The sequence below is a fragment of the Centroberyx affinis genome, unplaced genomic scaffold, assembly GCF_046629955.1.
Source record: "Centroberyx affinis isolate AG114_WGS23_722 - 3 ecotype Tasmania unplaced genomic scaffold, CSIRO-AGI_Caff_v1 ptg000224l_1, whole genome shotgun sequence".
NCBI lineage: Eukaryota > Metazoa > Chordata > Actinopteri > Beryciformes > Berycidae > Centroberyx > Centroberyx affinis.
In genome coordinates, this window is record NW_027278911.1 from 201,992 (window position 1) to 226,550 (window position 24,559).

The following is a 24,559-nucleotide window of genomic DNA, read 5'->3' on the forward strand; positions in this document are numbered from 1 at the left end:
AGAATCAATGACATTGTACTGTACATATTTTGAATATTTATATATATTTATATGTATTTTGAAAAATACACCGCTCACCCAGTATCAGACTTGGCTGAGGTGCTGGAGCTACAGGATATCAAACTGAATGTATGTTTGTATTAAAACCTATAAATACGTTAAACATAACCAATACCATGACTGCTGGTGTTGTCAAGCACATCACATAATGTCAACAGATAGTGTTAAATAAAGTTACATTTATATTAAAATATAGAGTGACATGAGTAGATTAATATGGGACTACAGGTGTAATCTGATAGTCTAGGTATAGCTGTGCTATAACATTTCTCTGCTTGTTTCCTAATCTGAAAGTGAGAAACAACAGAAGGAAGGTGGAATAGACACAAGGTCTAGAAAAAGTAGATTTTATCCCAACCTGGCAATTTGAATCGTATCAGTTGAAAGTGGAATAATTAGTTGTAGCTGAACTTAGTATGTAGGCTGCTTACTTTTTTACCACCATTATGATCCTTTCTTGTCATTGTGCGGTTATTACTGTGCACACTGGATCCTAAGTGGGATACCAAGGTGATGACCATAAAGAGCAGGGCCTCCATTCCTATTACTCTGTCACTCTTGACCTCAGAGGACAGCTCATTTTATGTTAATGCCCTTTTGTACCTGGTCTATCTGTTCTCATAACTAGTATCTATTCTCTAATATAGAAGACAAAAAAAAACAGAAAATACATACAATTTAAGAACAAAATATTTATTTTTAACAGTAAGGGGAACACATGGACATGAGTCAAATTACATAACCAACAACAAATTAAATTTACATTTTCTGCATGTGTGTGCTGGTTGGCATGGGATGTCAGTGAACTCAGCATTGAGTTCATATAGAGAGAAAACATCACCCAACAGCATTTGAATAGTGCACATTATTAACTCATTTATCAGTGTTGTCAGTGTATATACAATGCATTGACTGCTAAGTATATAATATATATATTTGGGAAGTTTCATCATGTGTGAGCATTGTCTCCAAGGCCATAGTCATCAACTGCAACAAAATAAAAAGCATTTATAAATACCTCTCATACAGAATAAATCGCTGATTATAACACCATGCTGTATCAATAAGGAGAACTTTGGAGTGAAATAGAGTAAAAATACAGAAACAATATCCTCAGCGAAATATCTTTTTCTGCCTCTCAGCAATCTCCATGGGTGACATGGCCTCTGGGCTGACGTCCTTGTATAGTGGCTGTTTGATGTGCTTCCAAACCACCAAAACAGGCCTTGGGACAAACAAGGCACAGGCTAAAGCCAACAGTGCAACTGTTGCAGAAGGGAAGTAGCAGAGCAAAGCATTAGTATACATACTGTATTTGTAGACAAGCAGACAAATATGCAAATATGATGTTAAAAGAGCCAAAAAGTTGATAAAGCCAGGTATAATGTCAGGAACACATAATATTTAATGTCCAAGTGATTTAATTCAATATGCTTAATAAGTCTTTTTTTTCAGTTCCTCACCAGTGAAGATGTCATTGCGGCTGGGTGCTGCAGCATTATAGTTTTTTGTCAGGATCCCAGATAGAGCCCAGATCACAACGGGGTAGATGGTGAGGATGTACCGCACATGCTTGTCGAGGATCGTGTTTTCCAGGATAAACCTGTGAGAGATCCGACACATTTGCTTCAGAAATACCCAGAGGTTTTCTCACAAATTTGCTGAATATGTGAATACGTGTTTCTCCTCTGCCCTACGCTTACCACACAAGCAGCACAACAGTCAAAATAGAGAGTGAGATGGTGGCAGAGTCCGCTGGAGACATGTTTGCATCATTGGTCAGCACAACAGTCAGGTTAAGTAGAGTTGCAATCGTTGTCCATGTTGCGTATATGGCCACACCATTCTGAACCTGCAATAGAGACGATTTAAAACGCTCAAATGCGCAGCCGTGTTTATGAGAATAAAGTTGGCACAAAGGAGGGTGTTGGGAGGCACCAGTTAGTACATAATGCTGATACACCTGTCATACTAACCAACACACGGAGGAGCCACAGGTCTACTTTGTGGTATTTGTTGAGCCAGGGTCCATAATTATGTAATCCATGGCAAGAGAAGCATATCATGACATAGTTGGTGAAGGCAATCAGAAAAAGGAAAACCACAGCAGCAATCATCAACCTGTGATGGGGATACAAAATAGCATAAAGAACATTTTATTACAATAATCATGCACATAACTGCACATTTTGGTTTGTAAGATTGTGGTGAATAAAGTTAGGCCACTCTGTCTCAAAGAAAAGTCCAGCAATTGTGAAATATTTTATTGCAGCAACCAGGTTATTTTTTTATAGTATTAATATCTGCTTGTGTTATACACCTGATTGTTGTGTGAATTTCCTACCAACATGGTGTTTTGCCATGAACACAGCCCCATAAATGTGGCTGTTATTTGATTATAGCCTGTCATTTGCCTATCTCGATGACCAGAATACTTTGAACAGCTCACCTTCTGTCCCAGAGAAACAACCATCCAACATTGAAGCCCTGATTCAAGCACCATGCCACAAAAAATCCATGTGGCAAAACAGGAGGGCTGCAGTAAACATAGCCATAGGCGTTTCTAGAAAGAAAAAAATACCACAAGGAGGAAATACACTTCACTCAGCATACCAAACACAGTCTAGAAGACAAAAAGAATCTGTAACATCAATGCAGCAGTAGGTTACACTCCTGTTTTTCAGAGGGGAGAAACTCTTTTAGGCAGGTTCTTACTTTCTACAGAGACCGATGAGGATGTAGACAAACATTACAATCAGCCAGATGTAAATGACTGACCAAATGGAAAAGGCCCACTTTGATGGAGTGATCTGGGTGTCAAATGCATCTGAAACATTGCCGGTGCTCTCCAAAAATGGATCTGGGGGACAAAATCCAAAGACCAAAGAACTGTATTTCACAGAATGAATCCAGACATACTATGAAAAGCAATTTTCTAGGAATGGCATGGCCAGTGGCACAGAAACTATACCATGTATTATACCATGTGTATTACAAATTACTGCATATAAAAAGGGACAGAACTTGGACTTACATGTTCCAGGTCCCGCCAGAGCACCGAACACCAGAGTAATGACAAAGCAGAGCACTGACAACACTATGCCAATCAACTGGCTAATACAGTGTTCTCCCATTGTGGTTAAGTCAGCTTATCTAAAAACAGAAATGATGACTTAAAACACTTCATCATAATAAAAAAAAATGCAACAATTAACTAATTTGTGCATCAGTTTTGGAAATGTTTTTAAAAATGTATAATTTCATTAAGACACAGTCCACATGTGCCACTGTGCATTGATCCTACACCTTAACTATGAAGTGGTACCAAAAGTAACAGGATAAAATAAATGTTTGGCATACCTTTTGTTGTGCTTTCTTAGGTAGAGGCAGTGAGCAGTAAAGAGCAACAGAAGGAGGGTGGGCTTTTTACTTCATACAAACAGCTGGTTGTGTAAGAGCCATATGCTTTATGACCTTTCAGCACATGTACATCCTATAACAGGGTATCAAAGTTTAGAGTTTCTCTGCATATATAATTAAAGATATCTCTGCCCTTTGTCTTCAAATTATGAACTTGGTGAATAGAGAAGAAAAAAATACATTATAAATCTGCTATCAGTGACTACTGCTGCTGTAGGCTATAACATCATACATTTACAACGTAAACAATTAAGGTAGACTTTGTCCCAACTGGCCTGTTTGATAATAGGCCTTTTTCAGTTGAACAGTCAAAAGGGGGCAGCAGGGTTTACTCACTACTTATGTGCCTGAATGTTTGACTTTCAACAACTTTGTTCTTGAGCATGTTTGAGTTGTTGGCTTGGCACAATCCTTTCGCCACCATTTAAAAAAGTCATGACCAAATGAACATATTTTTTTACTTCTAATGTCAGAGTTCATTTTGTGTTTGTGTGGATAGATAGATAGATAGATAGATAGATAGATAGACTATATAAATAGATAGATAAAAACTTCAACTTCAATGAATTCAATCATTCCATACAAATTCAGAAAACAGAATTTAAATTCAGTTGTCTGGTGGAACAAATCTCATCACTTTCAATCTAAGTCATTTACAAAAACACAAGATCTTTTGTCAAGACTTTAGAAACCTTTTCAAGTCATCAAAGTACACGTCAAAGTCAAGTCCCAAGTCACCAGAGCCCAAGTCAAGTCTCAAGTATTCTCTTCATGCACCAAGTCTCAAGCAATTAAAATTGTGACTTGAGTCTGACTCAATTTTAAGTCATGTGACTCAAGTCCCCACCTCAGATAGATAGATAGATAGATAGATAGATCGATCGATAGATAGATAGATAGATAGATAGATAGATAGATAGACTGACTGAGATGAATGTATGAACTCTGCTGTAATATGTCACATGACCACTAGAGTGCAGCAGAGTAAAACTGAGCTACTTTTGGAAACGTAAAGGAGGGCCAGCTGAATACAGATCCAGCATCGTGGGCATTATTAGCCTACAGCTACCAGACTGGTAAGTTGTTTTTAATTTACCCGTAGGCATGTAGGTAGCACTGAGTATGCTTTCGCTGTAGTCAGTGGTCAAATGTTATAACAAGGTCGTTACCATTAGACAAAAACTGCCTCAAGGGCCCCACACAAGACAAGAATAGGCTACAACCAATATAAACTTATTTTCCATCTATTTAAAAGAAGTTTACTTATTGTATAAACACCTCTCTTTCTGTTACAATAAATTATTTCAACCTTTTTTAGTGAATAATATTTTTATTATAAAGGATGGAAATGTTTAACACAAACAGTCATGAAAGAACACTGAGCAAAATATTCAATAATGGGGCACCAACAGTAAGTAGAGATTACATAGGCCTATTAGGAATCAATAAGCAGAGATCACAAAGAAGGCGTAGGACAGGATGGGTTGAAATGGAAGGGGGAACAAGGCAACAATTGTCACGGTAATAACTATCAACAATAATAACCACAAAAAGTAGGCCTATTCATCATAATAACTGTTATTTCAACCTTGCTTGTCAGCTACAACCCTTGCCATGGAACAGCAGCGCTTGATGCAGTCTCCAACCCCAGAAACTCGAGTTAAAATCGGCTATGAACAGGAACACATGATCAATAACATAATTTGGCTTTTAGATAATTATATACAGTCTTTTTTTTTTTTAATGTCCATTGGCTGTTACCAAAATCGGGGCTCCGGCCGGTCCATCATCCCACCGTGGCGCTGTGCTTGCGGGCAGTACCGGCGTGTGTGAGCGCTGTCCCCGGTGGCTTCGCAGATGGGACAGGTGTAGCTCCAGAGGACGGGGCAGATCACCTTCCCGTCTTCTGACTTCAGCTTGTGTGACCGGTAGACCCCCACAGATTCCCCGTTCTGCTTGCAGAAGCGGCAGTAGTCCGAGGAAGTCCCACTGCAGCAGGCGGTGTCCGAAAGGCTGCTGGCGGAGCTCAGGTTGATGCTCTCTGTGGAGTTTTTACAGGCCTTCTCCTTCTGCGGGGTACAGGCTTGGTTTTGGCCCCGTGGCGCTTTCGGTCCGTTCTGGGGAGCACCGGTGGCCCTGGTCTCCATCTCACGCAGTTGCTCCAGCAGTTTGCCCAGGTTCATGTAGTCATGCCACATGTCAAAGTCGTCCCCGCCAGGGAGGAGGGGGGTCCGGCCCTGTCTCTGCATGGTCGTCATTCTTGGAGTTTTGTTGTGTAGTGATTTGTGCGGCCATGTGCTGCAGCCCATTTTTATAGATGTCTGAGAAATGGCCCTATGTTCCTCAAGTGCAACAATGTGTGGATCTTCAGGTCAGTAATCAACTTTCTGAGAAAAGGCCTCGATCCTCTATCCACCTGCAGATTGGATCTTCTTTCATCTCAGTCTCACAGGTTAAATCTATTAATGGGCCCAGTTGTAATTTTCAGGTTGCTGTTAGACATTGACATAATTTGATGGAGATAAAGATAATGTCATATATTTTTATTTGCTTTCATTGCATCAAATACAGACACTGAGACAAACACCATGTAAATTCATAGATGAGTGACAACACAGCACAACAAACAATGCATTGCAGTAGCCTACAGTTTGAACATGGACATGTCTGTTCCCCCTCAAGCAGCAGGTGTGCTCTTTTATTATCATCATGAGCAGTGTGTGTAGGAAATTTAAGTTATCACTAATATTATGACAAATAGTTTTAAATAGATATTGGCATAATAATACTAATATACAAACCAAAACACCTCACAACTGAATAGTAGAGGAGCAACTTTATCATTATCCATTATCTGGAAGCACAAAAATGATCAGGTTGCACACCTAAGTTCTTTTGAGATGTTTTGCTGTGTTTTTAGAAGAAGTGTGCAAACACCATTTTTATTATTTCCCATTTTTCCAGATGGAACTTCTAAGTTGTTAGTTTGTCTTATTAGTAATTTACACAAGACAGTGTAATGAATTAAAAGTGATGTCCAAAGTGTGTGTGTGTGTGTGTGTGTGTGTGTGTGTGTATTTGATTGCAATGTTGCAATGTCACAAAGCTCTGGTTACACATTTCTTTATTCTAGTAGATCTTTACTTATTGTACGTACATTTTTGTTTTTATTTCACACTTGCTTTGGCAGTGTTTCCCATGCAAATAAAGCCCCTTTGAATTTAATTGAGAGAGAGAGAGAGAGAGAGAGAGAGAGAGAGAGAGCGAGCGTGTGCGTGCGCATGTGTAGGCTATTTGGCTGAAACCATGGCTTAATGCGTGGTTGCATCTATGTCTGCTCGGTCTGTGTTGTGTGTATTGTATGTTTGTGAGGCTCCACCGCCCCAGACGTCCACCTAATGATCCCTGGCGCCAGGACGACCCTCCAGTTATCTTTAAACTGAGCCATTGTTTCATGTCCAAAGCCTGGACCTTTGGCATGAAGACGCACACCTGTGCAATTGATTCTGCTCATGTGTTGAACTGAAAGGCAGTCCGATGTAAACATTTAGAAAACCAACTCCTGCGGCACACGAACTCCTGAGATTTGTTTGAGCATATTTGCTTTAGCACTCCTTGAAGTTTTCGTCGCCGTAATGACCTTTTGATAGTGTGTTGTTCTGACTACGTTGTGCAGCTACCTTTCCCTTGTGCAAGCGTGCCATTTATGTAACTGCGTGGTGTGCGCATTTCCACTGCAGTTGAAATTACAGTAGTAATCACTGATTTGCGTTAAAACTGAACACTTGGTCTGTACTCACCATTACTGTACAATGCTGTTGTTAATCAAATATGCATTTGTTTGTTTGTTGTGCATGACATTAGTGTGTCGTGTGTTTACCAGTTTTGCAATGCAAAACCGTCGTCGTGGGTGGGGTGGAACGGGGTGGGTAGGGGGGGAGGGGGTAAGTAAGAGAGGGGCGCTTAGTCTCACGCATGCGCAATACTATACCGGCGGCAGCTGTAGAAGCGGTGGCCTAGCGAATAAGGGGATTATAGAGCCCAATTTGACAGGTCAGAGAATAATTAAATTCATTTCGTAGTCTCTGCGTAGTATTGCTATATATTCCTGAGCTCGTCAAATTCTCAATGTCAGCATCGCTTGCATAATATTCGTCAGGGTGTGGTGTTGTCGCTTGAGCTAACGTTAACGTTACATTTCAGAGCTAATGCAGCTAGCGTAAGATAGCCGCTATTAGCCAGATAGCGCTTTCGGCACTAAACAGGCTGTGCTAACAACGGCTCTGACATTAGCTGTGTAGCTCACTATAGCCTTGTTGCTATCGTAAACCAGCAGTTTATTCATCCAGTATTGTTTAGTGAATCGACGGGGGAAGCGACACTCCTGGTTGTTAGCTATTTATGGCATTGGTAGTTTAGGAATCTTGAAGTGTCAACTAGTTTAAGACAAGACAAACAAAGCTATCAAGCTAGTATCCTTAGATGCCCCCATTGCTCCCTACAAGCAATGGACTGTGATGAATGGTACCCCATTTAGCTACCCTGCAGTGTTTTCAAATGTGAAGTATAACGTTGGATAGTAACGTAGTGATTGTCTTGAAAAGAATCCCTATAATCTACACCTGCATAAAAGTGGTTAAGATATTCTACGTACAGCTAATTTAGTTCGTGTGAAGGTACATAATGTTATGCCTAATGTAAACAAAAGAATTTACCCATTACCCAGGCTTGACAAACGTATTACACTGTCGACACCTTGGTATAGCTGTGTCATACCATTGGTGTTTTCACACAACCCTTACCCAAATATTACTTAACTCATGTGATATATTTCTATATCTTTTCAGGCTACACAATGAGTCAGGGTAAGGACAATGCACGGCTCAAGAGCTACAAGAACAAGTCTCTCAACACAGATGAGATGAGGAGGAGGAGGGAAGAGGAAGGCCTACAGCTCCGCAAACAGAAGAAGGATGAACAGGTGAGCCAAGCATGGAGGGAGTGCTATGGGGCTTGTTTAGCAGTGGTTGATTGTTGATGATTTAGCTTTAATATATATTATTTGTACAGGGAGAAATCCCTGAAGGTAAAATGTAGGAATTGTGACCATTGGTGATGCCATAAGACAAATGACCAAATATGTTTTGTTTTGTTTTTTAAATAGACAATATTATTCTCTTCTGTTCCAGCTGTTTAAGAGGAGGAATGTTGCCACAGTGGAGGAGGATGGAGCCCTGGAGGATGATGGGATGGCTGACAGCGGCTATCTGGAGTCCCAAGCTAACAACATGGATCCACTCACGGTGAGAAAGATGGACATTAATCAACACATGGATAGAGATACTAAAATAAAGAATCCTACTCTCTGTATACACTCAGTGCCATTATACACAAGTCAGGTGTGAAGGTATTCATTGTATACTCAGGCTTTTCTTTCTTATGCATTCCCATCGCCCTCTTCATTTCAACAAATTTCTCAATTTTTGTCTCTCCCCTCACTGTTTATTTTTGTCTCTCGGTCTCCATCTCTGTCTGTCCTGTAGGGTGGGGTGATATCTGAGGACATGACTCAAATGATCTTCTCCAGTTCTCCTGAGCAGCAGCTGATTGGTACTCAGCGCTTCAGGAAACTTCTGTCTAAAGGTAAGCGTGCTGTAGCTGTATATCATACCTTGTATAGCCTACATATTTCACCCTTGGTTCTTTACAGTGGAACCTGCCTGTGCACTTAATTCAGCAAGGTATGCCTTGTCTCACACAGAACCCAACCCACCTATTGATGAAGTCATTGCCACTCAAGGGGTGGTGGAGCGCTTTGTTGAGTTCCTGAAGAGGAGGGAAAACTGCACATTGCAGGTACATTTCCTCAGTGATATTGTCAGTTATGTGCTGATATTGAAAAATACCACATGGTTTTTATACTGGTAATAAACACCAACATCCAGACTAGATGTTTCCAGAATATGAGGCCATTTATAAACCCCAGTAACAATTTGACCTAGACTTGCATCTTATGCTGTGTTCAGACAGCAGGCAGATCAGATTTGTTTTTCAAATCTGATCTTTAATGCTGACTGTCTACCTTGTAATTTACAAGTGACCAGACCAGATTTGTGTGCTTGGACAGTATAATCAGTTGCTGCCAGTACAACATTCATTGTCATTGTAACAATGCAGTTGTGCACACGCTGACCAAGGGTGCGTTTTCTGTCCAACAACTTTGGATGGTAACACAGAAGTCTCTTTGTTGCTTATTCTGACTGTTTTTATGATGGTATTTTCTTGTTGTGGTGCAGTGAGAGGAGGTTTGAAACCTCTTAATTTGTCCAGACACGAGTATTCTCTTCCTGGCCCTCCCTGTTTGTTGTTCTCTGCTCTTCATGTCGCAACGTTTAACGTCAAATACATGTTGCATAGGGAGTGAGGATGAAAGAACGCACTTCAAATCCAGCCTGAGTGGCCAAACTGAGTTGGATATTCAGAGATGCACATTTCAGACCACCTACAGATGTAGTTTAAATCTCATGTTATGTTTTGTTTTTGCTCTTCAGACTTTATTTTTCTAAAGGGTTTTCTAAAGGTTTTGACTGATATTGCAGCTTGTTAAATATCTTGTCATTGGGTTTCAGTTTCGCAAACGTGGTCAAATTTAGGTTGTGATGCAAAACATGAGAGCAGCTGGTGCAGAGAGAACATTTGTGCAGTAGCAGAGGATAAGCTGAAGTTCGAACCCAACAGTTCCAAGAGAATTATATTCTTTAAATATGCAAAATGTAAACATTTTGTTTGATAATTGTTGTTTTAGTTCGAGGCTGCATGGGTGCTGACCAACATCGCATCGGGTACATCCCACCAGACGCGTGTGGTAATCCAGGCGGGGGCTGTGCCCATTTTCATAGAGATGCTCAGCTCTGATTTCGAAGACGTACAGGAACAAGTAAGGAGGATGCTGACTGACCTGTGATTTTCTGCTCTGGCTGTGCTCACCCATTTGTCTTGTCATCAGAAGTGACTGAACACTTTTCTAATAATGTTCCTTGTTGTTACTCCCCCGGGCCGTTACTGTAAATAAGAACATATTCTAAGTTAACCTGCCTGATTTAATGAGGTTAAATAAAACAGAAGTGGTGATTTATAAACACTTTAGGAAGGTGCATACATTTAATTAGAATACATGCAAGTCTATTATCCTATACTAACTAATTTCATTAAACATTTTAATGTTTAATGTTTACTGTTGTATGACCTGGATTTGCTATCGCCCCTCAGGCAGTGTGGGCCTTGGGAAACATAGCAGGAGATAGCACAGAATGCAGAGACTACGTAGTGGACTGCAACATCCTGCCCTCGCTGGTGCAGTAAGTGGCAACTCCACACATCATTGTCATTACATTTTCTCTTTTACTGATGCTTGAAAATACCAAGAGCAGACCAGTGAATTTGCTTTATAGCTTGGAGATCCTGCATCCTTGGTAAAACGTGTGCTGCTCCTCTCGCAGGTTATTGGCCAAACAGAATCGTCTGACAATGATGAGGAATGCTGTGTGGGCACTCTCAAATCTGTGCAGAGGCAAGAACCCACCTCCAGACTTCACCAAGGTAATTGGCCAAGATAAATATATTGCTGTGGCAACAATGCAGCTATCACATTACCAAGGTACATCGTATCTCATATCTCAAGGTCACAGCAGGCTGTGTAATGTTGTTAATATAAAAACTGGGAAACGCAGTTGCTCCCACTAAACTTAATCAAGCAAATGGCATGCATGCTCCTTCTCTAACCCTCTCACCCGCTTTTATTGTCCCATTCCCTACAGGTGTCCCCATGTCTCAGTGTGCTCTCCTGGCTGCTGTTTGTCAATGACACCGACATCCTGGCTGATGCATGCTGGGCGCTTTCCTACCTGTCTGATGGCCCCAATGACAAAATCCAGGCTGTCATCGACTCTGGAGTCTGCCGCAGGCTGGTGGAATTACTGCTGTAAGGCCTTATACACAGACACCATCACTTGTATGATATGAGAGCTCATAGAACTCTATCATTAATTACTGGAGAGACATATAAACTTTGTTGTCAGTTGTGTATTGGGCTTTTTTTTCGAGAGAGATGAACTTCTGAGTGATCACACAATACGATTTTGTGTTGTCCTAGGCACTCTGATTATAAGGTGGTATCCCCTGCACTGCGGGCTGTTGGGAACATAGTCACTGGAGATGACCTACAGACACAGGTAACAGCAGCGTGTACACACAGAAAGTAATGCTATATTAAAATTCTTGGAGTGTAATGTTGCTTTATCTAATAAAGAGTGATGCACCAATATATCAGTAGACAGTTTGTATCAGCTGGCTTAATGGCTTACAGTACTCTGTAATTTGAACACCCTGCCTCACGTTCCCACTGTTTATACACACACATTCACAAGTGGGAGTTGACCGCTGCAAGAACAGTCCTTTACTGTTGGCCACTCCGCTGTGACACTGGAGGAGTTGGCAATTAAGTCTCTTGCTCAAGCGCACATTGACAGTCGTTGTTGAGAGAGGAGAGAGTGTTTCTCATGCACTTTGCACACCCAGTTTTTTCCAGCCAGTCCAGGGATTCAAACCAATGACCCTCCAGTCACCAACCTGCTCCCATAGCCTACAGACTACTGCTGGTGATGGCCTATTGAAAACCACTGGTTTCGATAATGGATGTTGACACGCCAGTTTTTAGCATATGTGAAAGAAAAGTAACTGTTTTCTAGATGATGTTACAAGTGCCTGGCAAAGAAAAATGCTGAAATAAAATTCCAAATGTCAAAGCATTCCATTCATGTCATTAATTGGTGGGTATGTGTGTGTCTCAACATTAAGTATTTCAATAAGAATGCATCAGCTACATGTCAGTGGGCTATTTCTGACTTTGGTTGTGCTTTGTTGTATTGTCCAGGTGATCCTGAACTGTTCAGCCCTGCAGTCCCTGCTCCACCTCCTCAGCAGCCCCAAGGAGTCCATCAAGAAGGAAGCCTGCTGGACCATCTCCAACATCACTGCAGGGAACCGTGCACAAATACAGGTGTGTGTGCAGGCATGCTACAACTTAGCGTGCAGATTGGTTACCCATAGATTTGGTAAAGGTGACATGAACATTGCATTTCCACACTCAGACTTTCTTCCTCTTGGTAGATGGTGATCGATGCAGAACTGCTGCCTCCTCTCATCACCATCCTGCAAGTAGCAGAGTTCCGCACACGGAAGGAGGCAGCCTGGGCCATTACCAACGCCACCTCAGGGGGCTCTGCAGAGCAGATCAGGTCAGACCGCTAATGCACTGTTCATTCCCAAGGCACAGCCTGAGTCCAGTTAGCATTACTATATCTGTGGTCTCTCTACTATTCCATTGTAGTTTGTTGCTGCCATATGGATGATGTTTTTGGGTATAACAGTCGTAAGAGCCAGTAGGCTCACTCCACCAATCAGATGTAATATAACACTGACATTCAGGCTGTAGTCAGCTCCTCCAATCAGAAGTAATGTATTAACACAAAAGTAAATTCCCGCTCATTTGTCTTGGGCGGACAGTAAAAGTTATATCCTGGATTGTGTGTGTGTGTGTGTGTGTGTGTGTGTGTGTGTGTGTGTACTGCCCCCTGCAGGCACCTGGTGGAGCTGGGCTGTATAAAGCCTCTGTGTGACCTGCTCACACTTATGGACTCCAAAATCGTGCAGGTGGCTCTGAACGGCCTGGAGAACATCCTGCGTCTGGGAGAACTGGAGGCCAAGAGGGGAGGAGGCATCAACCCCTACTGTGCACTCATCGAGGAGGCTTACGGTAGGCATACACACACATACACACACATTTTTAATTGGACAGCTAGCAGTACAACATCAATTGTTGGACACATCCCCATCTGACGTGCTTTTTTCCTTTATCCCACAAAATTTGGAAGACAATCCCCCACAAACAGTTTGTCCACAGTATTCAAATAGGTTTGCAAATGCATATGCCAATTTTTGCAACGGTACACTCCTTTCAAAGTCGATTTGATCTCCGCTTACCTGAATCAGGCAGATGCATCCACCTAAGCAAGTGCTTGATGAGCAGTTTGCAGTCACAGTTCTGTTTTCCCAGCTTCTAGGTTTTGCATCAGTGGGCGATACTATAGGCCAGATCCCCATCTTGTCATTAAATAGTTGTGGATGCCAAGCTTTCAGGGCTGTGAAAAGGCCAAAACAGTTACAGATATTAAGCACTGGTCCCAACTGGGTTCAGCTGCTTGTCTGATAATGGATGTAGAGGTTCAACTTGGGACTTGCACTGTATTGGTAATCATGCATCACACAAAATATGTAATGCAGGTTACATAAACAAACAAGAGATACATGGTTTTAAAACCGCTTTGACATTGTTGATCAGTGGTTTGTTTGCGGTTATACTGACAAAAATTGACGGGCTGATTGGAAATCCTGAAATTTCATCAGAGCAAAAGTGTATCCGATAATGGACCTTGTGATGTTAACTTGACCAGAAGCCACAGTTTGACAAAAGTAATGCTGCCTAATCATAGCTTTGCTCTGACTTGGTTGCCGTATTCATCCCTCTTTCCCAGGTCTGGACAAGCTGGAGTTCCTGCAGGGCCATGAGAACCAGGAAATCTACCAGAAAGCCTTTGACTTGATTGAGCGCTACTTCAGCCCTGAAGATGAGGACCCGTCCCTGGCTCCAGCTGTCGACCTGCAGCAGCAGCAGTTCCTCTTCCAGCAGTGTGAGGCCCCAATGGAGGGCTTCCAGCTATAATGCTAACCCCCCCTCCATGCTCCACCTTCATCCTCACCTCAGCCCCCCTCTGTCTCTCTCTCTCTCACTCTCTGCCCACTACCACGACCAAGGGCAACAACAACCCTAGGTTCCCTTCCCTCCCTTCCCATTATCAGAGAGATTGATTTAATCATTATCATGATTATTAAAAATGTAATATTACAGGAGCACATGTGTGTGCGTACGTCCAATGCGGGTCGAGTTCTGCAGTCTTGTCAGCCAGTTTGTGAAGGTTTCACTCTCATTATTCTGTCTTGCGCTGAGCTCACCTCTGCGCTTAATGCCTCAGCAGCACAATCCCCGATCCCCATCCTCACCCCACCCACCTGCTCAAGCCCCAGTATCTCCCACTGCTCCCCAGAAGGTACCCAGCAGAGTGCGCCCCTGTAACACCATCCCCGTGTTACCCCAGACAAGCCGTCTACTTTTTGGACTTCCTTCTTCAGCTCATCCCTTACTAAAGGCCCACCTTCCTCTCCACATTCCCATATGATTGACGACCGCATCTCTCCGAGTGAATGGGAGTTAGTAGGACTGCGCTGCTTGTCTGATTGAACTGCATTAATGACTCTTGAGACAGACAAACATGGACGTGATTTTACCCCCACATCCCTAGAGAAGAATGATTTAACCTAAACACTGGACTGACCGTGAGACTTTGACCACATGATTGACTGTGGTCATTGGACTGAACCGCCCACAGTGGCGCGATGTGGCCAGTCCCAACCCAAGGACTTAACTGACCTCTACTGAAGGCACTTAAACAACTCAAAAATGGAGGTGACTTCCCTTACCTCTTCTCTCCGGCCATTGGTTGGTTGCCGTGGTGAGGCGACCATAGATGGACAAATTAGGAACTTGACTGTGTTGGCGAGGGGTGGAGCTTGTTAATGACAAACTAGGCTGCTTGCGTACCCTCTTGGATCCCATATCATGCATTCCTGCCACCAGTAATGGGACTCTCCAACCACACAGGCTCCATCCCTAAGAGTTTGGGCTGCCTCCTGCCTCTGGTGTGATGTGCATAACCCCATGGAACCATGGGAATTGGAGTCTTCCCTCGCACTGAGACAATTGGACAGACTTAGACGACACAAAATGGACTATTTAACCCTGGAGTCTGTCCAGAAGCAGACCAGTGGGAATTTTTATTATCTTAGCATAATTCCATTTCATTCGCAGCACTTTAGTTCAGGAATGACACCTGCTCATTGAGAATATACAGTAGTTTTTACGCTCACTATTTGATTGGTTGATGATGTTGATGACACGGCTCTTCCCTCCTCAGGAAGTGAGGTGTAAAGAGGTGTGGTCTGTATCCTCAGTCCCCTTCCGGTATGACAAGGATTACAATGTACCTCACTGTTTACCCTTCCCGCAACGGGACTAGCATATTGTGGACTGAAACTGTTAACACACTAATTATAATCAGTAGATCATGCTGCCTCATCAAAGCTATGAGAACTTTATCCTGACTAAGTAAGTTCCACCAGTCAGACTCTGGAAAATTGGCTATTGGCAATGAGCAATCAAACATTGGCTTCCCAATGTATGTTCAGGTTATATTTTGTAGTTTGATCATGCCAAATCATTGACACATACAAACCAATTTTGGGGTCAGGAGTGTTGAAAACAATGTTCTTTTTTAAACCATTTTAAGTTTGTATTTGGGGGTAGAATCTGTCATTTTGCTGATGGTGCCATAATCCTTATTCAGAAATCCTGCCGGGTAATTTCAACAAAAAAAATCCAGATTAAACTTGAAAATACTGGTGATTACATTAGTTAACAAAACTGAATGTTTGTTTACCAAGTCCTCTTTACATTTCTTACTTTTGTCAAAATCTCTGCAAGAGATGACCAGCTCTTCATGTTCATTACTGCTATTGTATTGAGTTTGTGTAACTGTCCTCTGTTATGCCATTTGCATAAATGCTGTTTCATGAACTACTGTGTTAGTGAATCAGTTTCATTGTGGTCACTATGCATGATAGTATCAATGATCAACACAATGCTTATTTTTGGTAAATATTTTCTTTGATCAAAGTACTGCTATGTGATAGCAGAGTAGTAGTTTCACCTCCCGTGTGTCCAGTATTTAGTTTGCCATGTGGCATGCTTTGGCACACTGTATGTTTAGTGGAAAATGTGAGCAAGTTTAGCATTTCAAAAACACCACAATGCACTACACACCGAACACACAAGAGGGGAAAATGCTACAAATGTTCTCACTGCTCACTGTGAAAAAAAAAAAAGGATTCCTTTAAGATAGATTTTATTGAGTTTAGAGTTATGGTTTATGAGAAAATTGGTTATTGACAAATGGAAAGTTACAAGGAGCAGTTATTTTATTGGTGTATTTTTTTTTTTTTATTCTTATTGATTTTACAGCACCTAGCTGCACAGACATGGCGATTACATCAGCCATGAACAAACAAAACCTAATGATGTGAGGATGAGCTTGCAAGGACAGGACCAAGCACTGCACAACAGGATCATGTCCGATCCACTTCTTGACGTTCTCGCATGAAAACTGTATAGATTGGCTAAAAACTATTTAGGGCCCAACTGTCCTCACAAAACTGTGAGCACAACTGTCACATACACATAGTTTTAAAAACAACACAGAGAGACACTTAAGGCATTTATGTTGGAGAGCCTGAGAGAGAAAAAGATATGGATTGAAAGGTTACTGGTTACGGTACAAAACTAGGTGCTGTTGTAGGTCTGTGGGTCTGTCCAAGAGCACAAGTCTCAAAACGGTGCAGTTGAGTTCTCATCTAAAAATCATTACCATTTTTTTTTATTTGTACTGAATACCAAGAATTTCAGTTACAAAAAGCCATGATCACTTAAAACTTGAATTACACCAAAAGGCTGAAAAGTCATTCTGAAGTTTTCCTTTCCCCTCTGACCCTCTTAACTAAATGCCACTACATATGTACACAGACCTATCAAGAGTTTATTCAAAGCGGAGCACAGTTACTGCCTTATGGAGACACACAATTTGTCTGCGTTGCATCCTCAAAACAAGTGCCGGTTTTTGACCTTATTACATTCACTCAAAAGGACACAAAATCTTGAATTGTGTTGGAAATGATCAAAAAAATCCATGATAGGTGTGCCTTAACCTCAAGAATTATACTCAATGCCATTCTCGGTTGCAGGAGCTGCTGCTATGCTACTAGATATCCAGTGTAGTGATATCTTGTGATAGCTCTACCTGTCCACAGAGGGTGGGAGTGGAGGGTGGGGCTCTAACGTTGTGACACCAAGGACGGGGGACACTAATGTCCCCGTTTTTGGGGAACATGACATGGTTGTGTGGCGATTGGCCGTCCCCCATCACTGAGCCTTCTCAGACATGGCGGCAGCTGCTTCCCTCTCTCTCTGGAATTCCTCCTTCCATCTGGCTTTCTTCTCCATGTTCTGGCTGGTTAGAGACTCCTGCCTGCCTGCAGCCTGGAGCCAAAGTGGGAGAAATTACAGGTGAGATGTGCATCTGACAAAAATGTTCCAGAAAACACTGCTGAAACCATTAGCGATTTAATATATAATTCAAGAAACGTGATTGCTAATAATTCCGGTAGGTTCACTGTGCTGTGTTCAGACATTATCAGGCAATGCACATACATACATTTTAAAACAATAAGGATTTTACCTAATATTAACCCTGCAAATACTTACATTTACAACTTTAACATTTAGTTCTTGGCTCTGTAGACCAAAACGATGTATTCCCATGAGACAACTGCGATAACCACCCAAATTGAGATAATCACCCAAAATTTCCCCCCTTGTCAACCAACACTGGAGAATACTGATGTATGCACACAAAATGTTCACATTCACCGTCTACTGGGACTCACCCGTTTGCCCAGGAAGACCATCAACAGACAGGCTGCTATTGTTGTCACCATCATCCCATAGCAGGCTTTCACTCTGACTCTGTTTCTAGCAGCATCAAGCATTTCAAACCTGCAGCACAGACACGTGTACAAATGTTAGCAGACCAAATACATTGAAAACCAGTATTCTTATTAATACAGTTGGTAATAACAGTTGGTAATGCCAGTAGTGCTCCAATCTCTGTTGGCCTTTTCTATCTTCTGTCTCTTATGTCTAAATTTAAAATCATCAACAATACAATTAAGTCATCTGAGGCTCATTATTTTAAGTCATTTTGAGTATGGGAGGTAGAGGGTCTGTAGTCTGTATGCGTGACAATCAGGTCTTTTATCAAGACAGCAGATTAGTTCTGTGATCTCCTCCCTGATGCCAGGAACCAGACTAATTACCTCCAGCTACAAACACAGACCTTGTTTGAATTACGGCTGTCCTGAAAGACCAGCTACACCCAGTGACACCACTCAACCAATTAGCTGGCTCTGTGCTTATGATGTAACTGAACTAAATCATGCAGAGTGCCAATCAGACGCAAATGTGCAGGGAGAGTCTGCTATAAACAGGAAGTGTCTACTTACGACACAAGCTCTGGTATCTGGTCTGCCGTCTTGAAGCGTCCAGACCACAGCAAAATCCTCTTGTCCATCTCTGAAGGCCTGTAGCCTGGGACTTTGAACCCAAGACGAGGTGCTGCTGTACGGAAAACACACATGTAGGGGAAAACAAAACAAAGTCTAAATCCACTATTCCAATAAAAACAAAAAGTAAATCCACATCCCTAACAAAGAACGGAGACTGAAGAGACGTTCAATTTCACACGCTCTGGTCATTAGCTTGGTCACCCCACTGTGACCCCACTTCCCGTGTCCCTCCCTCCTTAGGGACATTTAGGTGAACTTTCACCCAGTTACTATGGCAACAACAAGCACCCCTTGATGTGCGAAATCCTCTGCAGAGAAAGGCAAAAACATGCTCTGACGATCAGTACTGAGGAGACGTGTTTTATTTCTCTGACCCGACTGAAAAAACACTTTCACCAGTTAAGTTGTTTATAGTCAAAACAAACATTTAGATGTGACAGTAATTTCACACCAGTGGGTATGGGCCATTCCCCATGTCAGTACAAATCTAATCAATAGCAAGAAAGTAATTTCTAAGTTTACATACAAATAATAGTGGCACTGTATTCCCAGACGTATAGGGAGCAGAGGTACCCTAGATTAGAAGTGAAAGCAGCAAAGAAGTTCTGTGATTGAACTGGATCAGTGTGATTAGGTCTCTCACCAGGGGACAACAGGACGTCCCAGGGTGAGGTGTGGTGTACGTGTGAGAGACAAAGATAGAGACAGAATCAGTCTGTCTGTGATCCAAACCCCTACCTTGTGCTGGGGCTGGAGGCTGAGGCTCGGCTTTTCCCTCCTGCAGTTTATTGCACATCGTCCTGCGACTCCCTGTCTCCATAACCTGCCTGCGCCACAGACCTGTGGAGAGAGCAAACACAAAAAAAACAAGGAAGTGTTGGATCAGTACATGCAACTTGAGCAGAATCTCAAATTTCATGATTCATGTCAAAATCTCACAACTACAACAACCATGTGCACTTTTATTGCCAATGAAACGTTAACATGCTGAAATATTTGGGTATTCTTCTTTACACAATTTATTTTTCACAAACTACCTTCATGACTTAGCAGCAATCAAAAAGATAATAACCATGAAGACACCATCATAAAAACAGATGGGCATGGCCAATGGGCTGCCAACTTTCAGGGTAAGACAAAGGTACACCAGGTTTACAGTGGTTATATTAACGTTGAATAAAAAGTTATCTTAGGTTAAAGTGCTTCAGTAAAGCATTCTAAAATGTGATTATCATACAATCAAAACTGAACATCAATTTCAAATTTCACAACACGGGAAGTGCCAATCAGTAATCACCTGGCATGACACACCCCTCCCTGGGCTTAACAACTTTATTACAGGTCAGTGAAGCGATCTGAATTACTGTAGAATCATTTAATCTAACTAGTTAACTTACAAACAGTCAAACAACACAAGAGGGTACAACAGCCAGATGTATTTGGTCGCCTGTAAATCACTCCACCTGACAAACTATTGTCCCACCTGGAAACGGTACAGTTAGCAAGTGGTGGTGGAGTACACATTGTGCCAGCTAGTTATAAATCCAAAAACAACACAGAAATTGCAAAGTTAACGCTACGAACCTATGAAGTTGCCAGTGGCAAAGCGAGATTTGATGAAATTCATGTTCGTGGTGATTTAAATAAGAATCAACCGGTGTATTACGCCATGAAATCGTGCCGAAAAGCTGTAATTTCCCTGTCAGCTGTTGAAAGTCAAGTAGCTACAAGCTACGCTGCACGTCTGTTGGTCTGGGCTGTTTCCAAATACCGAGCTGGAACCAGGACCCCGTCACATAAGTACAGGAGGCTGTGCCGTCTGCCTGATCAAAATGCATGCAGGCAACCCATGAGCCAGCCTCATCAGTTGGTACAACTTAAGTCTCTTTATCGCACATCAACAACAGAGACAGTAGCTAACATATAGCTATAGGAAACCGCCTGTACATATTTACTGGCCTGACAATTTACCTGTCACAGGTAGCTGCTCGGCCTTTAAGGGATAGTTTACTCAAATACAGACACCTTTTTTGCTGTAAATATTTCTGAGACAAACATATTAGATATAGCATTGAATGCGATAAATATAACGTTTAATTCTATAGAGGCCGCAATTATTATTTATCCAGACAGAGAAGCATTACATTCAGGCAGTCTCTCGAACAGTTATTTGTCGTTGAGAGGGTGGAGAGGACCTTGCTCTCCACTATGGCGGCGCCCGGTGGAACTTTAAACTGTGAGGACTTTTCAATGTTTCAGGTAATTGCACTGCGGTATTAATTCGTCTGAGTGACTGTGTCATGAAATGGCATGCATCCGAATCTAAACGTCTCGGGATTCAGCAGGTCGTGTCGTTTATTTGTCGTGTAATCAGCTGAATGAGTGACCCCCTTCTGTCTACAAATGCTCCCAGTCTGGACTAAGAGTTCAAGGTGCTATCGTTAGGTTGGATAACTAGTAGTCACAAGACAGGGAAGCTTGGTTGTTGTCACTTTCCATTGAACAGTTACAGCGTAATAGGTTTCCAGATAAAAAAAACAACTGACAATCTGATGCCTAATTCGTTGAAGTTGGTTTCATAAAATGGTTTTATAAACTACTTTGCCTTACACAATACAGTCTGCAGTGGTCTGAGCTCACTTCAGTGGGCTCAGGTTTACCTCTGCCCGAGGTTAATTAGCTTTAACAGTGTAACTAGTGGCACACGGTGTCATCACATGTGAAAACTAATATGATTTTAAATCGAGCAGAAAGCTAACTCTGGAAAAACTTGCATGTGCATCTTGTGTTCACAGAAAAACAGCTACACATTTGAATCAAGTTCAAGTGTGTTTATTTGTCAGCATACACAGGGTAAACAAGGGTGCAATGAAATGCTTGTATGCTGGGTCCTCTCAGTTAAAAAAAATAAAAATAGGAATATATATTTCACAAACATGGATAAAGAATTAAAAGAAAGAATCCAATTAAAATAGAGAAACAAAAGTTAAGAGCAAAATAAAAAAAACATAAGAACGTAATTATGTTTAAGTTCCTTAGTGGAAAAGGGAATAATGTAGTGCAAGTTATGGCGAGTGCAGTGACGTGACATAAAGTGTCATGGTGTTTGTAAAGTGTTTGAGTGTCCATAGTAAACAATTATTGCTGCCAAGAGTGAAGGTGTCAAATCCCTGCTCAGCGAAAACTGCATCTCTCTGGGCCTTCAAAACATCACTTTGATTTGATTCTGAAAGTTAATTCAGTTTGTTGATTTGTTTACTGGAGCTGCAGCTGCTGACTGTGTGTGTGTGTGTGTGTGTGTGTGTGTGTGTGTGTGTGTGTGTGTGTGTGTGTGTGTGTGTGTGTGTGTTCCTCAGGAGGTGCTGAAGGTGATGCGAACCATAGACGACCGCATCGTCCACGCCCTGAACACCACCGTGCCCACCGTCTCCTTCTCGGGGAAAGTGGACGCCACGCAGACATGCAAACAACTCTACGAATCGGTACGTTGTGATTATCACTGCAGAGATAATGTGCCTGTCTGGGTGTTTTCACCTGGATTGGATTGAACTGTACACGTTACAACTGGAAAACATAAGCAACTGAGGAAGTGGAATTTGAAAAACCCTACAGGAAACTGAATTGGAATTTCAGGAAGTTTTCTTACCACATAGCTGAGATTTCATGCAATGCTGAATATCATAAAATGTTAAAGGTTCCTTTCAGGTGGTATTCGATGCATAACATGTAATCATAATACATACATTATGATTGAATGTGTCTGATTTGTTTAACTGTCTTTTATTTGATTCGTAATGTTGGGTTTATAATGTTTAGCAAGTCATGTCAACTAGGGCTGCAACTAACGATTATTTTCATTGTCGATTATTTTCTCGATTAATCGATTAGTTGTTTGGTCTATAAAATGTCAGAAAATGGTGAAAAATGTGGATCAGTGTTTCCCAAAGCCCAAGATGAAGTCCTCAAATGTCTTGTTTTGTCCACAACCCAAAGATATTCAGTTTACTGTCATAGAGGAGTAAAGAAACCAGAAAATATTCACATTTAAGAAGCTGGAATTTTGACTTATTTTTCTTAAAAAATTACTCAAACCAATTAATTGATTATCAAAGTAGTTGCCGATTAATTTAATAGTTGACAACTAATCGATTAATCGTTTCAGCTCTGATGTCAACCTCTCTTAGAAGTGGAATTTCATGGAATTTAATGGTTCAATTCTGTTTCCCGTCATTGCAATTCAATTCCAATTCTGTTTCCTTAGAGACGGGTGACATTCCCATTCCAATTCCAACTCCAGGAATTGCATTTGGAATTTACCAAACGGCCCCAACTCTGCTTCCCAGTATTAAACTTAAACTGGTACTTGTGCTCGTAAACATTTCTTTCTCTCCGTGTATTGTGCAGATGATGGAGGCCCATCTGAGCAGAGACAAAGCTATCAAGGCATGTATAGCCCAAACATCCGATGTGGTGGGGCGGCTGCGTGAAGAACGAGCAAAAGACGGGGAGAACCTCGCACTCATCAAACAGCTCAGGAAGGAGCAGACCAAAGTAATTCCTCTTCTTAACACTAGAGGGCGACAAACACCAAAAAGCTGCGAGATGTGAGCCAGACGAGAAAAGGGGAGCAAGACATTGAGATGATTTTCTTTACATGACTCATCAGTGAATCAAGTTTTGTTATCAGAAACATGGTTGCAGCAGATAGAAATGGATCTTGGACTTAGATTTTAAAGTGTTTTATTGCTTTAAGAGTGATACATTGAGTAATGCACTGTGTTTTGTCTTCCTTGCTTCCAGCTAAAACTCATGCAGTCAGAGCTGAATGTTGAAGAAGTTGTCAATGACAGAAGTCTGAAGGTAAGACAGCAGTTATCAGTAGTAAATATACATAATTTGTGAGTGTCTCAGTCTTGAAAAGCATGGACCTTCTGACCCACAATCTCCTGTATATCCAATTTTAAATAATTACTAAAAATCCTGTAAAATCACCTATAATCCTGCATAAAGATAAAGGATTTTACACTAACTTTTTACACTGATCTTTCCTGTTTAGGTTTTCAGTGAAAGGTGCCGAATCCACTACAGGCCTCCTAAGGTGAAGTGATGGCTGTGTCTGGTGAGAAGAGCTGCTCCGCCCGAGGGCCGCGTCCAGGCTGGAGCTGAAACTGTGAGCTGCCGCTGCGTCCCGACTCCAGGCTGTTCACCGCCCGGCCCGCTCTGACCTCTCTTCCCCCTTAGCTGTCACCCCTTGTGACTATTGTATTGCGTTGCCACATTAACGCAAGACCACCTCTGTAAAACTGTCATCTCTGTGCTTCTTTTCGGACAAGCATTGTACAAAAACAAAGATTTTTTTAAAAAAAGATATTGAGATGTTTTCAAATGACCCCTGTTGTCTGTGATTTAAAGCCAAATCATTTATTTGTGAGGCTGTTGTGTAAATCAATATTTTTTGCATATAATACAATCTGAGTGGTACAGTTTCATCCACTGCATGTCCACAGGATGCCTTTTTCTGTCTGTTACCTTACAAAAAGTCACATGAGAAAACCCACATGTAAATTCAGGAGATGTTTTCTGGACTCTGATGGTTTTCACATGTGAACAATTTTTCTCGCATTGCATTCTGACGTTCCATGACACTTTTTACATAAGATGTAAAAACTTTTCAGCTTCTAATGTTTTTTTTCCCACGTGAACTTTTTTTTTCACATTTTCACCTGCCATT

The 24,559-nt window shown here is 41.7% G+C and overlaps 5 protein-coding genes across 6 annotated transcripts; 2 read left to right on the forward strand and 3 right to left on the reverse strand.

Moving 5' to 3' along the window:
- Nucleotides 1-1,173: 1,173 nt before the first annotated feature.
- On the reverse strand, nt 1,174-4,586 carry LOC139663236 (uncharacterized). The gene is made up of 8 exons (XM_071541859.1): nt 4,577-4,586; nt 3,095-3,208; nt 2,776-2,920; nt 2,510-2,623; nt 2,037-2,181; nt 1,764-1,912; nt 1,524-1,663; nt 1,174-1,325 (listed from the first exon to the last, which is right to left on the reverse strand). The coding sequence occupies exons 1-8, from the start codon at nt 4,584-4,586 to the stop codon at nt 1,174-1,176; spliced, it is 969 nt and encodes a 322-aa protein (XP_071397960.1).
- Nucleotides 4,587-5,237: 651 nt separating this feature from the next.
- On the reverse strand, nt 5,238-5,738 carry nanos2 (nanos homolog 2). Its single transcript, XM_071541871.1, has one exon. The coding sequence runs from the start codon at nt 5,736-5,738 to the stop codon at nt 5,238-5,240; it is 501 nt and encodes a 166-aa protein (XP_071397972.1).
- Nucleotides 5,739-7,485: 1,747 nt separating this feature from the next.
- On the forward strand, nt 7,486-15,241 carry kpna1 (karyopherin alpha 1 (importin alpha 5)). The gene is made up of 14 exons (XM_071541826.1): nt 7,486-7,533; nt 8,328-8,461; nt 8,670-8,783; nt 9,024-9,123; nt 9,242-9,336; nt 10,286-10,417; nt 10,750-10,838; nt 10,980-11,079; nt 11,298-11,461; nt 11,633-11,711; nt 12,413-12,538; nt 12,649-12,776; nt 13,119-13,294; nt 14,073-15,241. Exons 2-14 carry the CDS (start codon nt 8,336-8,338, stop codon nt 14,258-14,260), a joined length of 1,617 nt encoding a protein of 538 aa, XP_071397927.1. The 5' UTR covers nt 7,486-7,533; nt 8,328-8,335; the 3' UTR covers nt 14,261-15,241.
- Nucleotides 15,242-15,382: 141 nt separating this feature from the next.
- Nucleotides 15,383-20,580, reverse strand: fam162a (family with sequence similarity 162 member A). Of its 2 annotated transcripts, none has more exons than XM_071541848.1 (5): nt 20,413-20,580; nt 19,567-19,668; nt 18,766-18,877; nt 18,151-18,259; nt 15,383-17,743 (listed from the first exon to the last, which is right to left on the reverse strand). In XM_071541848.1, exons 1-5 carry the CDS (start codon nt 20,453-20,455, stop codon nt 17,627-17,629), a joined length of 483 nt encoding a protein of 160 aa, XP_071397949.1. In that variant the 5' UTR covers nt 20,456-20,580; the 3' UTR covers nt 15,383-17,626. The 2 variants fall into 2 exon arrangements, with proteins under 2 accessions (XP_071397949.1, XP_071397940.1); XM_071541839.1 differs by having other exon boundaries at nt 18,766-18,880.
- A 436-nt stretch (nt 20,581-21,016) lies between these two features.
- Nucleotides 21,017-24,208, forward strand: mix23 (mitochondrial matrix import factor 23). Its single transcript, XM_071541894.1, has 5 exons — nt 21,017-21,087; nt 22,185-22,310; nt 23,233-23,379; nt 23,629-23,688; nt 23,885-24,208. Exons 1-5 carry the CDS (start codon nt 21,037-21,039, stop codon nt 23,933-23,935), a joined length of 435 nt encoding a protein of 144 aa, XP_071397995.1. The 5' UTR covers nt 21,017-21,036; the 3' UTR covers nt 23,936-24,208.
- Nucleotides 24,209-24,559: the final 351 nt, after the last annotated feature.

Coding starts and splice junctions, on each gene's coding strand:
- nanos2 (XM_071541871.1), bottom strand. CDS start 5,738: ATGACGACCATGCAGAGACAGGGCCGGACCCCCCTCCTCCCTGGCGGG.
- LOC139663236 (XM_071541859.1), bottom strand. Junction 1,913..2,036: donor TGTGGCTCCTCCGTGTGTTG/GTTAGTATGACA, acceptor TCTCTATTGCAG/GTTCAGAATGGTGTGGCCAT. Junction 1,326..1,523: donor CCGCAATGACATCTTCACTG/GTGAGGAACTGA, acceptor CTTCTGCAACAG/TTGCACTGTTGGCTTTAGCC.
- mix23 (XM_071541894.1), top strand. CDS start 21,037: ATGGCGGCGCCCGGTGGAACTTTAAACTGTGAGGACTTTTCAATGTTT. Junction 21,088..22,184: donor AGGACTTTTCAATGTTTCAG/GTAATTGCACTG, acceptor TGTGTTCCTCAG/GAGGTGCTGAAGGTGATGCG. Junction 23,689..23,884: donor TCAATGACAGAAGTCTGAAG/GTAAGACAGCAG, acceptor TTTCCTGTTTAG/GTTTTCAGTGAAAGGTGCCG.
- fam162a (XM_071541839.1), bottom strand. CDS start 20,455: ATGAATTTCATCAAATCTCGCTTTGCCACTGGCAACTTCATAG. Junction 19,669..20,412: donor TGCCACTGGCAACTTCATAG/GTTCGTAGCGTT, acceptor CTCTCTCCACAG/GTCTGTGGCGCAGGCAGGTT. Junction 17,744..18,150: donor TGGTCTTCCTGGGCAAACGG/GTGAGTCCCAGT, acceptor CTTTGGCTCCAG/GCTGCAGGCAGGCAGGAGTC.
- kpna1 (XM_071541826.1), top strand. CDS start 8,336: ATGAGTCAGGGTAAGGACAATGCACGGCTCAAGAGCTACAAGAACAAG. Junction 9,337..10,285: donor GGGAAAACTGCACATTGCAG/GTACATTTCCTC, acceptor TTGTTGTTTTAG/TTCGAGGCTGCATGGGTGCT. Junction 13,295..14,072: donor ACTCATCGAGGAGGCTTACG/GTAGGCATACAC, acceptor CCTCTTTCCCAG/GTCTGGACAAGCTGGAGTTC.